The sequence below is a fragment of the Rhinolophus ferrumequinum genome, chromosome 2, assembly GCF_004115265.2.
Source record: "Rhinolophus ferrumequinum isolate MPI-CBG mRhiFer1 chromosome 2, mRhiFer1_v1.p, whole genome shotgun sequence".
Taxonomy (NCBI): Eukaryota; Metazoa; Chordata; class Mammalia; order Chiroptera; family Rhinolophidae; genus Rhinolophus; species Rhinolophus ferrumequinum.
In genome coordinates, this window is record NC_046285.1 from 95,868,197 (window position 1) to 95,883,293 (window position 15,097).

Sequence of the window (15,097 nt, forward strand, 5' to 3'; positions counted from 1 at the left end):
TACCAAGGAGCATGGTCTCTGGATCATATGGTAGAAGTGCATTTAGTCATGTAAGAAACTGCCAAACTGTCTTCCAAGTGGCTGTACCATTTTGCACCTTCACCAGTATTTGGTGGTGTCAGTGATTTGGGTTTTGGCTGTACTAATAGATACGTAGGGGTATCTCATTGTGTTTTGATTTGCAATCACCTAATGACATACATTGTTCGGCATCTTGTCACATACTCCGTTACCATCTATATATCTCCTTTTGTGAGGTACCTGTTAGATCTTTTGCCCATTTTAAAATTGGGTTGCCTGTTTTCTTGTTGTTGAGTTTTAAGAGTTCTTTTTATATTTTGGATACCAGTCCTTTATTTGATACGTATCTTGCAGGTTTTCTCCCAGTCTGTGCCTTGTCTTTGAATTCTCTTAATACTGGTTTCTCCTTAATTATTTAACCTCCCCCTCACCATCACTATTTTAAAGGACTATTGACACTCAGGTTTCTAGCTGTTCAAAAGGCTGAACGCTGCTCGCACACTCCCTTCCTACGTCCCATTGACTCATTTTGCGGTCGGTTGCATTTGTAGATGGGATCAAGTCATCAAGCCCATCAACGGCTCAACCTCAACCCTCATGTTCTTAACCGGGATCATTGCTACTATCATCCGCGAGTCGGCCACAGTGGGTCCAAGTTGGCTGGCTCTCATGGAGCTGATTGGAGCGGCCGACATTTTTGCTGACTGGAGTCATGCTATCTTTGCCAGTTTGCTGGAATAGACACAGACACCGATTGGGTCACGCTGAAGACATTCCTGTCTTGTGAAGCAAGTCTGTTTGTATTTTAGGTTTGCCAGGACTAATGAATTAAAACATTTGGACTCTCCACAACTTGCTGTTTATCAATGCCTCTGACAGGAGGAGGGTTTTCTTTTGCTCTTGCTTTTTCTAGAAGCATGACAACATCCTGGCTGTTGGAGAGGCAAGGAAAGGAGAGAGGGGTTGTAGCGGGAAGCGGAACAGGGAGGCCCCGTGGGACGCCGGGTCTGGGGGAGAGCAGGTAGCAGCGAGCTGCCCTGACAGCTGTCAGTGCTCCTCAGATTGTCAGTGGCTGCTATGCAGCAGGTGCAGCCTGCTCTCTTACTAAGTCTCTACTCCACAAACGAAGCGACTGGCCAAGGCAGTGGCTGGCCCTGGATTACACAAGTGCAGACACTCAACTAAGTGAGGTAAGGCAACAGGTGTGAAAACCCAACTAAACGCTCGGCGCACCAGCAACTTAACCAAAGCTCTGTTACAGCCCAGAGGAGAACCAGTGGCCCATTTCCCCAGACGGTGTGATGAAAAGGCAAGTTGGTTTAGGGGCTCCTGTGGTCGGCACCGTGTGGAACTCAAAGTCCCCCCAAGCTTTGCTGGTGGCATCCTTTCGGAGGCAGACAGATGCTCTAAGTGGTGCGGAGGGGAGGGGCCCATTTAGCTGTGTTTATCAATTCTGTTTCCCAGTTGCTGGAAACCGTACCAGAGATCTATTTACAAAACCCTAGAGGCAAATTTCCACCTTCTGTGCTTTATTTCTTGGTTCAGGAAAGCATTGGGAGATTTAGCCAAAAGTGGAGTGCAGCTTTTCATCCTGAGAAGTTATGATAAAATGGTTTGGTGGTTGTACAGTGTATAACAATAAGACCTTTTCTTTTAGCTACTACTTTGAGGGGACTTTTATTGTTTGTTTTGTTAAATTTGAGACAGTCTGTTCTATTCCCCAGGAACAGGTGGCTAACAAGACACTCGATTTTAAGCAGATGAAACTACCCAGAAATGTATCTCAGGGCTGAGATAAAACAAATCCTGAGTCAAGTAACAGTGATTTTATATTACCTTTTTTTTTTTTTTACGTTAAATGTTTCATTTTACTACACTTTTCTGACTTAGAATGACATGACTTTGAGTGCTTAGGGTTTATTGCTATTTGTAGTGTTAAATGAATGGACCAAATATGATTCTAACTGGGTGGTAAACAGTTGCTATTTTTTTTTTTCCAAAGCTACGCTACATGTTTAACAAAAGCCTATTTTCTTTCCATATACTGGGTAAGATGATTTCTTATGTATGTATTTCTAAATGTGTGTGTGTGTGTGTGTGTGTACACACACACATATATACATGCATTCTCTTTGGCTATAAATAATCGTAAAAACAAAATTCAGTGTTCTAGACACTATTTTTAGATAAAGAAAAGTTATGGGAAAGATTCAGGAACCTTGCTGTGAGAAAACGTCCTGCTGAAACAGTTCCCAGAATCTTGCTAAGGATGGCTAAAGAGATGATTTATATTTGCCAATTTTAGAGACATTTTCCTTAAAATATCATTCAGAGTTTTTGGTTTACTGTCTACATGAGAAGGAAAGTAGAAGGTTTAGGGGAAAGGACTAAAAATAGAAAGAGTTAAATATATATGTATTTAAATAACAAAGATATGTATGTATAACAATATATTTTCCTAGTCCCAGTGAACAAAAATTATTATGTATTTTGGTCAAAATATATTTGGGTTAAATTCTCTTACTGTAACAAAGAAATAGTCATGTGCTTTTGCCCACCCCAACCCATCTTACCTGTAGGATATGTTTCCATTCATTCTATCTTAGTTTGTGAATTAAATGATAATTTAATAAGTGAGGTCAAACATCAATAGGATGTTTTCAAGTTTTGTCTTTTGCTTGTATCATGCATTGTTAAGATGAACAAACTTAGAAATGTTGATAGATTTATAGGTAATTAATCAGATATTTAAAGAATATAATATTTATAATATAACTGGGATATTTTAAAATAGTCTTTGATAGTCTTCAAATGATTCACTGATACTCATCCTTTACCACTCCCAGATCAGTAATTCACATCCAATGTCGACTTTTCCGTGTGATGTCCTATTAAGATTTCTTTATCCCCCTCTATTAAAAATAAAATATGAGACCTTGAAGGGTCAAGGTTGGACTGGTCAGTGTGAAGGGATGCTACAACAGTGAGTTGGGTAGAGATTTTGCTCCATCTTTTATACACTTCATTCTACGTGTATATTTCCAAAGCATTTTTTTTCATAAGCCAGAAAAAGTATTTTAAATGGGGCTGGTGAATACTTTGCATGTAGGGAACGAAAGCTAGGAACTAGGAGTATCTTTGAAATAAGAAAGCCATGCTTAATGACTTTCCCCTAATTTCCAAGGGCCTCTGAGTATTTGAGGGATGACATTGGGTAAAGTGACAATGGCTCTCTCTGTCCTCACAGCTGGAAGACCCAGGGGAAGGCCGTGGCTCAGGTGCCCACATGATCAGCACAGCCAGGGTACCTGCGGATAAGCCAGTACGCATTGCCTTCAGCCTTGATAATGCCTCAGGTACGCTCTGCTCAGGGAGAAAGGGCTGCCTCCCTGCCTGCCGCCTTTTTACTGTCACCTTTTCTACTTCCACAGCAGGCATTTAAAAATGCATGCCTGGCATGACCAGTGATGGGAGTGTGGCTTTCATCATGACTCGCTTGAGGGGGCCTTCCAGAAGTGCCTCTGGTGACGCTTCTCCCATTTCCCATGTTTTGGTTGTTTTAGCACATTTCTTCTGTCCCAACTTTAGCTTTCCTTTATTATAAAATTCATGGGGCTATAACAATTTCTAACGATAGCAAAGTATGTCACTGGTAACACTTCATGAGGAAATGTTTATTAAGAGCTGACAGTTGGTTGGGGGGGATATAAAAATATCACTGTCCCAGTTCCAGCAGCATTTCCTGAAGCCTAAGTTCCTAACGCTGGTTTCTCACTGGTGCTCCCACACTTCCGACTGAATAAACAGACTTCAGCCAGAGTGATGAATGGGACAGGTGAGGTGGACCTTCTCGAAATAGTAAGGTCTGAGGTGAGGCTGCCATACTTAGAGCCCTTCGTCATGGGTGCCCTCAGTGACCTCTTAACACATATATTGAATTGCACTACCTCTCACAGGGGCCCTCAGGTGGTGTGGGGTCACAGAGGTGAGGAAAGGAAGGCTTGGATCTCTTCCACTGGTGTCGGCCATTGCCCTTAGTCTGATGTCATCTGTTAATATCACATCACATAATCACACGCTCAAACAACATTACCATTTAAACTTTGGGTCTTTTGAGAACTGATTCTTTCTTTCTTTCTCTCTCTCTCTCTTTCTCTCCCTTCCTCCCTCCCTCCCTCTCTCTCTCCCTCCCTTCCTTCTACAATGCACATGTAAAGGTATTGCTTTAAAAAGCAATGATTGAAAAGGGACAGGTTCATCCCCAGATAATGCAAAGCGAGGACCCGGGCTATGTGAAGTCAGACATTACATAGGCAATTCAGGCTTTACTATACCAGTGATTATGATGGTGACACATCTATCCCTGGGTTCCGGGACTGTGCAGCCCCCAATGGAGGATTGGTTCTAGAGCAGGAAGCGGTGAAGCCTCGACTCTTCATCATCTGTTTTCCCACACTCTTCCCGTGCCCTGCTCTTGTCCTATATCCCCATTCATTTCCACACATAAAATATGTCCTTATATGTGTCCCCTTGAACGACAGTAGTGAAGGGAAATCCTCCCAGTAGGCAAACCAACCCATCCCAACATAGAAATGACAACTAGCATTAGTTGCATTTGTCTTCTGTGTTAGGCATTCACATATATTATTTCTAATCTTTAAAATAGCCATGTAATGTAGGCATTAGTATTCCCAATTTGCAGAGACAGAGATTGAGGTCCCGAGACCACCCTATTAGTGAGTAATGGAGTTATGATTTAAACTCAGGTTCCTAGACTTGATAGTCTGAACTCTCTGCATAATTCCATGCTGCTTCTCTAAGAAGAAAAAGAAAACTGTGCGTGTAGGGAGACGGTATATAGGAACTCTGTACTTTCTGCTCAATTTATCGGTAAACCTTACACTGCTCTAAAAAAAATAGTCTGTTGCTTAAGAACAAGCAAACAGAAAGGAAAAGCCCCTTTTGGTTTTATGCATTTTGTAAATGCAAGATTTTGAGGAATAGTGCTTGAGTGGCTAGCTCTCAAGATGGACCCACGTAAACCCAAATCCAGGGAGAAAGAAGATGTATAATTTTCTTCCTTGTGTTCAGGTCCCATATAAGCAGAACAAGTCCTGTTACAATCAGCAGCATTGCAAAGACAATTTCAGTATATCAATCTTGTTTATTATAAGTAAAGTATTAGATCATAATTTAGGATAAGACAAATAAATGTACTGTTCCCTAGTCTTATTTTAATAGAATTTATGTACAGAAGAGAGCTGTGGAGAGGTGAATCTTGATCTTGGGGTTGCATGAATAGACTCTTCCTTGAATAACAAGATATACAGGTTATAATTAATTTGCCACCATCCTTTGATGTCCCTTGGCCTTTGACTGGGAACTCTTGCATGTTGTTTCGTCTTTCTTACTTTAGATTGATATGTTCTGGTGTCTTTCAAATGTGCCGAGAATTTCCACTTTTGAATTTTTTTTTTTGACATGATAGTTTCAAATAGGGGTGGTCATTTATTTCAATTCCTACCCTGTGGTTCCACAAAAAAGATAGACAGGAAGCCTTATAAAGAACCTACCAAATTAATTTTTTTTCCTTACGATCAGTGTGTCCCCGTATCTCTAGAAAGAGCACCTAACTAGAGAATGCAAGGCAGGAACTGGGGTTCTGTGTTTCTTTACCTTTCTTAGAATAATCACCTGAGAACACTCAGGCCCAATTCCAAAAAATACATGTTCCAAGGGCATACTCCTGTATATTTTGATGCAGTAGGCCCAGAAATCTGTTCTGTTTTTTGCATGCACAGGAGGTTGCAAGTGCAGGGAAAGATGCTTTGCACATATTTGGGGACACTCCCTCTGAATTCTTGGATAAGGAAAATGTGGAGTGTCACACTGAAGCACACTTGCCATCATGCACACTGTGCATGCCTTTTAAATTCCAGTACAGTGGTGAACACACAGTATGATGCATAGATGATGTATTACAGAATCGTACACTTGAAACCTGTAAAATGTACTTGTACTATCCATTCTCACCCCAATAAATGTTAATTTAAAAAAAAAAAGGTTAACTGTGTTTCATGTGATCTTAAAAATAAAGATACAAATTCATAAAAATAAATAAAATCAGTTCCAGTGCATGTGGCAAAGAGACCACACATTTAAGGGAGCAAAGAAAGGAAAGCATCCTAGACTTTCGTAGTAAATGGGACGACTGAGGTGGACTTTTAGGGAGTAATTCCACATTGTTGAATTTATGGTTGAAGCATAAGAAGAGTGCATGAGAAAAGAAGGCAGCTGTGCCTGAGAAGGTTGACTTGTCCATTTCTCATGAGCCCAATGCAGTGCTCATTCCTCCAGTCATGTTAGGACTGTTGTTTCTTTTTTTGCATGTTTCTCTGAAATGATTTGGTATAGAGCAAGGGTGTTCAAACTGCGGCCCGCGGGCCAACCGCGGCCCATGATCCGTTGTTAATTGGCCCGCAGCAAATTCCAAAAATATATTTAGTTTACTTAAATAAAGCAGGTGAGGCAATGCGTACTTCACCTCGAGTGAGTGGCCCGGCTGTTGGTGTATTTTACCGTACATGGCCCTTGGTGAAAACCGTTGAAAAAAGTTTGGACACCCCTGGTTTAGAGGTTCAGGACATAGGGCTTTAGAGTCAGAAAGACATGATTTCTAGGCCCAATTCCATCACTATTTGTATGACCTTGGGTAAGCATTCAACTTTGCCAACCTTCAGTTTCCCATAAGATGTGTATGGTAATTTACAGAGTTGGTGTAAGAATTAGATAACACCCTATAGGTGAAGCATTTAGCATAGTGCTTGACACAAATTAAGTGCTCAGTTGGTGCCTGTATGATCATCGATTTTGGAGTATTCCAGAAAATATGAACCCCTAAGCAGTTTTGTGTCCTGCCTACATCTCACACTTCTACTTTATGTCAAGGTAGAGTTTACAGTACAAGTGACCTGCAATAATTTGGGGACTAGTTATCCAGCTGGTGGATTGTGTTACCCAGAGCAGATGGGAACAGCTTCTTGGAAGACACGGCAGTCAACCTAGGGTTGCAGGCCGGTAGGGTATTGAACGGCAGTGTAGGAAAGATATAATTTCTGGATACTATGTACAAAAAAGGGGGGCTATAAATCTTTTAACAATTCTTCCTTTGCTCTCTAAACACAAAGCATGAACAAAACCTAAGAGTCAGGGAAAGCATTAACATTTCAGAAATATTAAAACTCTTGTCAACTGAAACAGAGGTCTGAAGTGTGGAAAAGTAGTACGCCCTTCACTGAGCCCGGCTTTCAGCCAGATATTTTTGCTGTAGCCTCACATAGAATATGTACCTGTTTAGACAGCAGTAGACTAGAGTTACCAAGCCAATCTGAGAAGTTCAACAAAAGCGTTTGGATTTGATCAGATGAGCAAGGGAGTAATATGGTGAAAACGGTAAATGTCCGATGGGTGGAATAGTCTGGAATGTGGAGAGGAGAAAATGGAAGAGGTTTTTTTTTATAATGGTATGGAGACAAAGTGATGAGAGCCTGGATTAAAGAATGGAATGGGATGACTGAATTTAGAGTATGTTCTAAAGGAAGGATTGAAAGGATTCGGTGACAGACTGGACCTGATACATGCGGAGTTGGTCATTGTTCCTTGATAGCAGATGAGCCGCAAGACTCCAGACCATGGCTCTCCAGGGGCTTAAATAAAGGAAGCAAGCTTTATGGGGGGGAAAGCCCTTTAAAAATACCATCTCCATTTTAAGCCTATCGTCAGAATCCTTCATTAAGTAGCACGTAGTTAACCATAATTCCCAGAAGCAACAATACCTGTTTGTAATAAACTAATGATATGATTGGCATTACTTCCAAACTGGGAATTCTAAAGAGTTAACTTTCTAAATTGGCACCTTCGTGGAGTTAGTTTTCCCAATAGAAAATGTGCAGAAGAAACATAAGAATCCCACCTCTTGGGTTATTATAGAATCACTGGCCCTTCTCCAATTAGAGAGAATTTAGAGTTGGACTGAGATGAGGATTTCATGTTAATTACTTGAGAATTTTCTTTATCTTTAGCAGAGCTAAAATCTGGCATATAAAGTTAGACCTCGCCCTTGGTTTTTTTTTTATTTTTATTTTTTAAGTTTTTAGTTTTTATTTAGAAAGAGTCAAGGATACTGGTATCAGCACAAGCTGGTAGCTTTCAACATTTTGTTTAAAAAAAAATTCTTTCAACTATGTGAATTTTTCATAGCTAGGCCTGAATTAATCATATGACATTTGGTTAAAAAAAAAAGTCCTAGATCCATTCTATTGGTGTCTCTTTTAAGTAATACTGTTTTCTCCTCACATATTAGGGTAGTTTTGCAGGAACTATGTGCAGTGGCGGAAATAGCTTCTCTCAAATCTAACTTAACTGGGTATTGTGTGTGAATGTCTTTTTGTGTGGAACTTGCAAAACTGGCTCTCAGCACAATTGTGATGCAGGTGAATTGTCTCTTGTCATTGTCCGCTTCCTTTAATGTTTTCTACCTGTGGTACCTTTTGGTATTTTTTCCCTCTGCCTCCTCAGGGCCCCAAAGTTTGTGGCACTTTCTTCTCTGTGCTCTCAATCCTTGTTCTCTGGAAAACCTCATTCACACGAAACAGTAAATGAATATTGATGTTTATCTTTTTACTTCTCTCAGAGTTTTGTTTTTTGTTTTTTGTTTTTTTTGCATATCCATAAGGGAATCAGTAGGAAGTCAAAGGATAAAGTGCCAACTTTTTACCAGCCAGCCAACTTGCTAAGGATAGTATTTGGGGAAATGGGGGTTGGAGGGGCCTTTTTAAAAAAAAATAGTTTCAGGTGTACAAAACAATGTAATAGTTAGACATTTCCCCCCCTCACAAAGTGTTAATCCCCCTCCCCTGATCTACTACCCCTCTGACATCATATATAGCTGTTAACAATTCCATTGACTCTATCCCCTAGGCTGTACTCCATATCCCGTGACTATATAGATAGGTTGGTGCAAAAGTAATTGCGGTTTTTGCATTTTTCTTTTTTAACCTTTTAAACCATAATTACTTTTGCACTTACCTAATATATATTTAGTTATATATAGTTGACATTCAATACTATTCAGCTTCAGCTTCAAATGTAGAGCGCAGTCTACATTTGTAGAGGCATCTACACAGTCCATGGAGTGGTCTCCCTAATAAGACAAGTGCCCATCTGACACCCTACACAATCTTTACAACATTGTGGGTTATATTCCCCAAACTGTCTTTCATATCCCTGTTGCAATATTGTAGCTACTAATTTATACTTTGTAATCCCTTTACCTTCTCCATCCCCACCCCTCCCATCTGGCAACCATCAGTTGTTTTCTCTATATCTCTGAGACTTTTTTCTGTTTAGTTTGCTCATTTATTCTATTCTCTAGATTCCACATATAAGTGAGATCATATGGTATTTGTTTTTCTCCATCTGACTTATTTCACTTAGCATAATATTCTCTAGATAGACAACTGGATTAAGAAACTGTGGTACATTTATGCAATGGAGTGTTACTCAGCCATAAAGAAGAATGAAATCTTACCATTTGCAACAACATGGATGGAACTAGAGAATATTATGCTAAGTGGGGGAGCCTTTTTGAACTCTCTCAAGTCCCGTTCTGTCTCAGCTCTGACCCTACCTTTAAAGCTGCCTCAGCATGCAGTGACAACAATCCCCTCATGGTTGGGGTGGGAGTGGGGGTCTCCTATAGTTACATCTTTTACAGGACCCCAAGTGGAGAACCATAGTAGAAATTTAACTATCAAATACTATGCAAGCAGTAATACAATATCTATAACCACTTTGTTATTCTGATATCAGATGAAGATTCTTTGAGATACAACTGAATTTACTGATTGGAATCTGTTGCTTAAGGCCTTAAAGAAAGGCCAGAAAGGAAGCGATTGTTTATTAAGTACCTATGTGCTTTTAGTTGTATCATTTCATCCATTTAGTACTGGCAACGACTCTGTGGGAAGATATTATTATACCCATTTTACAGATGTGAACCATTGGCTAAGAGAAGTTAAGAAACTTAAATCAAGCAGTTAATAGCAGGAAGGGATTCAAAGTCAGGCCCTTGAGGCTGTTTTTACTTTGTCTTTCTTATTTGTATTTTGTATTTACCCATTTGGAGGATGAGTCCATGTAATAAGAGAGAAGCATGAATGTTTCTGACAGCAAAGAGCTTCCCCAGTGGTCATGGGAAATGAAGGAGGAACGTTAGCTCTGATACATTTTCATGGAGTTAGGAAAGAAGAAAAGTAGAGGTAAATTTTATTTGGTGGTGTGCGGAGGAATAAGTATACTTCCAAGAGGCTCTTTTTGAAGCAAAGGTTTCTGGGCGAGTATGTTATAAGCTAAATAAGTAAAATTATTCTTATAAAAGGATAAATCCATAAGACCCACAAATGATTGCTACAATAATAGTGACTAGACTAATGTTTCTAAGAAACATAAAACCTGTCTTTAAACTGAATCAGATCTCCCTCTGCAGAGAAATAGCATTCAATCTATTTGATGTATGATCTTGTTTGCCTGATAATTTTAGGTACTGGTTGAGGTAACATGATGATTATTGTTAATTATAGAGAATTGACAACCTGCTAGGTGTCATACCAAATCTCTACCTGTATCCATACCTGTATTTATATCTATATACGTATCTGTATCTATACTTTCAATTTTATGGGACCTGAAAATCTAATGTGTATTAAAAATTTCACGTCTCCAGCAGTCTGTTGCCTTAACCAGTCAGTCACGTTGTCCACAAATTTCACAACTCTAATGCTTAATAAGCAGGAAACAAAGTTTCAAAAAGCTTTTGATGTGTTTCAAAATGATGTGATGCTCTAATGAAAACCTAGATATCTAGACATTTTAAAAAAGTTGTTTGATATATTATTAACATGGGTTGGCAGCCTTATATTACTTATTTTATTTCTATGAATAAAATATTAATCTTGATTTAGATTTAAAATGAAAGTACTCAAAGACCTTTCTTGCATAAGTTAAATTTTTTTGGTCAATATTTCATATATAAAGTGTTTGCTTTGATAGGGAAGTGAAAGCAAGACCCTTCTTCAATTCAGATTTAAATTTGAGTGGAGTAAACCTACAGGACCTGAGGTTGTTGCCACATCCGGGAAATCTCCCTTAGCTGGCATGGGGCGAACTAATTAATTAAAGCCTGCCTGTTCTTTGTATATTATTCAGATGCTGCAGAATAATACCATCAACCCCCACCGTTGCACACATACTCACATATGCACACGCCCTTGTACATTGCCTCCCCATAACCCTTTTGGTCAGGTTTATGGTGAAAAGCAATGGAAACTAAATTTGATTATATTACGCATTCATTATTATAACTGATTATTTCCTAGGTGCCAGACTTTAGGCTAAATGATTGACCTGTGTATTCCATAACTAATAACAAGTTTCTGAGACCGGGAATATCATGCCCATTTTGTAGAGGACAAAGAAATTGTGTGAGTCTCAAAGAAATTCTGTTGATCGTCCACATTCACCAGTTAAAAAAGTGGCTGGCCTGAGCTTCAAATGCTGGTCTGTGCTACAGATTGTTGAACTGACCCACTGGGTCTTCAGTGATTAGGAGTGTTCACAGGGAAACAGTTCCCAGGAAAGTCTTTTGCCCGAACCTCAACACTGTACCCAGTGCCCAAACTCACTTGCCTTTTTTTTTTTTTTTTTTTTTTTTTTAATTTTATTGGGGAATATTGGAGAACAGTGTGTTTCTCCAGGGCCCATCAGCTCCAGGCCATTGTCCTTCAATCTGGTTGTGGAGGGTGCAGCCCAGCTCCAAGTCCAGTCGTCACCCTTTTCAATCTGTCACTTGCCTTTTAAGTGTCAACTTGTCCCTGGGGCCCTGAAGGATGGCCTCCAGGACACCAGCACTAGGGGTCATACTGCAGTCAGGACCAGCTACGTAATTTATGGAGGGACAGTGAAAAATATTGTGGAGCTCCCTGGTCAAAAATGAAGAATTTCAAGACATTAGAGCCAGGTCAGTAAGCCGAGGGTGGGGCCCGCCTGGTCGAAGTGCTCCGAGCGACTGCGCAGGTGCCTGCCCCCCAAGCCGGAAGTGGCTGCAGGAAATGTAGACAGATTGAGTAGATTCTGAGCAGGTTGTCTCTAAAAGGGTGGGGTGGAGCTTGGGAATGCCTTCTGAGTGTGGCTTCTCGCTCTCCTGGGGTCTTCTGTGTGTGAATTTAGAGTTCCCCAGCCTAGACCCCAATCATGTCCAGGATGGAAAGCGCAGTAGGAAGGGTATAATTGACTCCAAAGTCCAGTCACATTGTTGTCTGGAACAGGGTTCTCCAATGCCGGGTCACAGACCTGGTCTGGCTTTCATGAAGTTTTCACCTCGCTGATGTAAAAAAGAAATAAGGACACGCCGTGAGGTGTTTCTGTGTGTTTGTTTTTGTCTGTAAAGCTAAACTGATCCCATATAATGGACACTCCTAACTTTGTCTGTCTTACAATTTTGGTGCTAAAATGTTCTCTCTGTCATAAAGATATACTAATGATACACGGTAGTCATTTTTAAATCATCTTCACTAGCTGAATAAAAAGTTGGACACTCAAAGGCATGGTTCCCAGTGTCTTGGGGAAATCTTTACTGGCTTATGAAATACACAAGTGTGGAAACTCGTGGACCAGAAGGTGAAGAAAGGCAGAGTGGTACCATGGAGAGCCCCGGACTGGGAGGCACCCCTTAGTTTTAGGAGACGCCTCCCCTTCTCGAGGCCCTTGCCTCCCCTTCTCGAGGCCCTTGCCTCTTGCTGTACACTGAGAGTACTGGTCCAGATGATTGCTTAGCCTCTCCCAGATGCAGCATTCTCTGAGAACTCTGACTGCATGGCAATATGTACTATGTAACAGTGAGGATTTGGATTACAGACCCAGTGGGTCCCACTTATTTGATTCATGGAGAAATGCAGAGAAGACATTTTAAAGAAATCTGGAACAGAATAACCACAAAAACAACCCAACAGCTGTTGAGTAGATACTGAGATGAGCCCATCATAAAATGTACTATGGTATGTCATAATGGTTGGGATACCAATAAGAGAGTTCTATTTTAAGTACCATTGACTTAGTCACATCATATTTGCAAAACAGGCAGTAAACATCTGCTTATTAAAAAAAATCCTCTTTAATTCTTTAATTTATATTTCATTCTTTAAAAAAAGTTTCTTAGGTATGTGTTGCTTGGTCCACCAAGCCCACTGTGCCAGTTTGAAAAAGAAGCCTTGAATTATTTCCTTAATACATTAAAAAATATGGTAAAACAATCTGCCAATTTAGCAGGGAGCTTCTGTCATTGCCTTGTATGTACTAGGTATTCAATAACTATATGGTAAATAAGTAAATTTTAATAAAAATGTGCTTGCATACTGATTTTGTCACATTATACACGTATCTGGCAACTGCTCTTCTTTTTTTAAAAAAGGCAAATTTGCCAAGGGTGTATCTTGCATAGCTACTGTACAATCCACTTTGTGCTTCTGGAATTGTCAAAACAAACTTAACTGCTCTCAGGAACTCCGATCCAATATCACTGTCAAAATGTTTTACAACGATTCGGCCAAATGTTTGTGGAACAGCTGTGCTCCTCGTCTGTCTGAGTCATTTTCCTTCTTTCCTTTTGGCCCAATCCTGTGATTCATCATTCTGCTTTTAGAATATTTGCCTATTTTTAAAACCAGTCAAAGACAGCAGCCTCTGTTTAAAAGTAAACACATCACACATCAACGTGGGGCAGCTTGGTAAGCAGCTTCGCAAGCCCTGAAATTTCTGGCTGGCAGGGATGCCAGCTAAACCAGATGGTATCGAGCAGTGACATACAAGACTGGCATTCAGACTCAATAGTCTCCTTACATCTGTCTTTGGTTTTCTTGTTTCCACTGCCGTTTTTTTGTTTAGATTAACCCAACTTGATTCGTCTTTGAACAAAAGTCTTACTTTTATTTGAGTTGTCGTTCTAAAATACCCAGTATATATTCATTTCTATGTAAATCAATCAGGCTTTTCTAGCAACTCAAAGAATCCAATTTTAAGCCTTTTCTTGTCTGTAAAACTATCAGCATGGTCACATATATGTGCCCTATCTGGCATGACTATAAGTAATGATGTAGATTTCCATAATGGACTTCATTCTGCATCATATGAGGTATTATATATATATAGTATATATATATTGCAAATATATATATACTATATACACACACACACACGCACACACACACACAGAGGGTGCAAAAAAAATGTATACACATTCTAAGAAAGTAAAAACTGTATTAAAATTATAATACTCAATATATACCAATAAAAAAAGATGAATACAAGTCATGTGTGTACATTTTTTTGGCACCTCTGGTATGTATATGTATATATATATGTATGTGTATATATATTCTATATGTATATATATACATACATATGTATATATGTATACCGTATATATAATATAGTCAGCAAATTAATAACTTTTTCTTTCTTTTTATAATTAAGCAGGAAGTTGTGTAACTTCAGAGGGAGCAAGGTAGATTAAGTCCCGTTAAGCCTTGAGTTCCATTCCTGGCTGTCTTTTAAAATTCTAGCATGTGCTATCTGCTCTGGTACTTGACTGAAGTAGTTGGTTTCTCCTTCCAACGAGTGCCTGCTCATCTATGATTATTCGGGTTGGGACGCCAGAGTATACTATGTCCCCATTTACCCATGCCAAATTGTTCTGGCCTTGAACTCAGTGAGCTAAAATAATCATGATGTCTGGGTTAATTGATATTTTATTGAAGTACATTTAAATCACCTTTGACCCAAATCAGTTTTACAAACTATAGGTTTTAAAATGAAGGCTACCTCTAAAGGGTCAGTTGGCAACAAGTGAAATTTTCTGTCTTTTGTCCAGTTCTTTGCAAATGATGGGTGGATTTAAAAAGCCACAGTATTTGGCAGAAGTTGTCACCTCTAATCTGAGTCGGAGGAGAGCATTCAGAGGGCC

General features: G+C 39.6%; 1 protein-coding gene across 2 annotated transcripts in view; it reads left to right on the forward strand.

Moving 5' to 3' along the window:
• Positions 1-973: 973 nt before the first annotated feature.
• Positions 974-15,097, forward strand: part of MAP3K7CL (MAP3K7 C-terminal like) — a 36,922-nt gene continuing 22,798 nt past the window's right edge. Inside the window, exons 1-2 of one of the 2 annotated variants that reach the window (XM_033133481.1) lie at positions 974-1,211; positions 3,269-3,377. In XM_033133481.1, coding sequence (XP_032989372.1) covers positions 3,308-3,377 — 70 coding nt within the window. In that variant the 5' untranslated portion in view covers positions 974-1,211; positions 3,269-3,307. The other variant, XM_033133474.1, reaches the window with a different exon arrangement.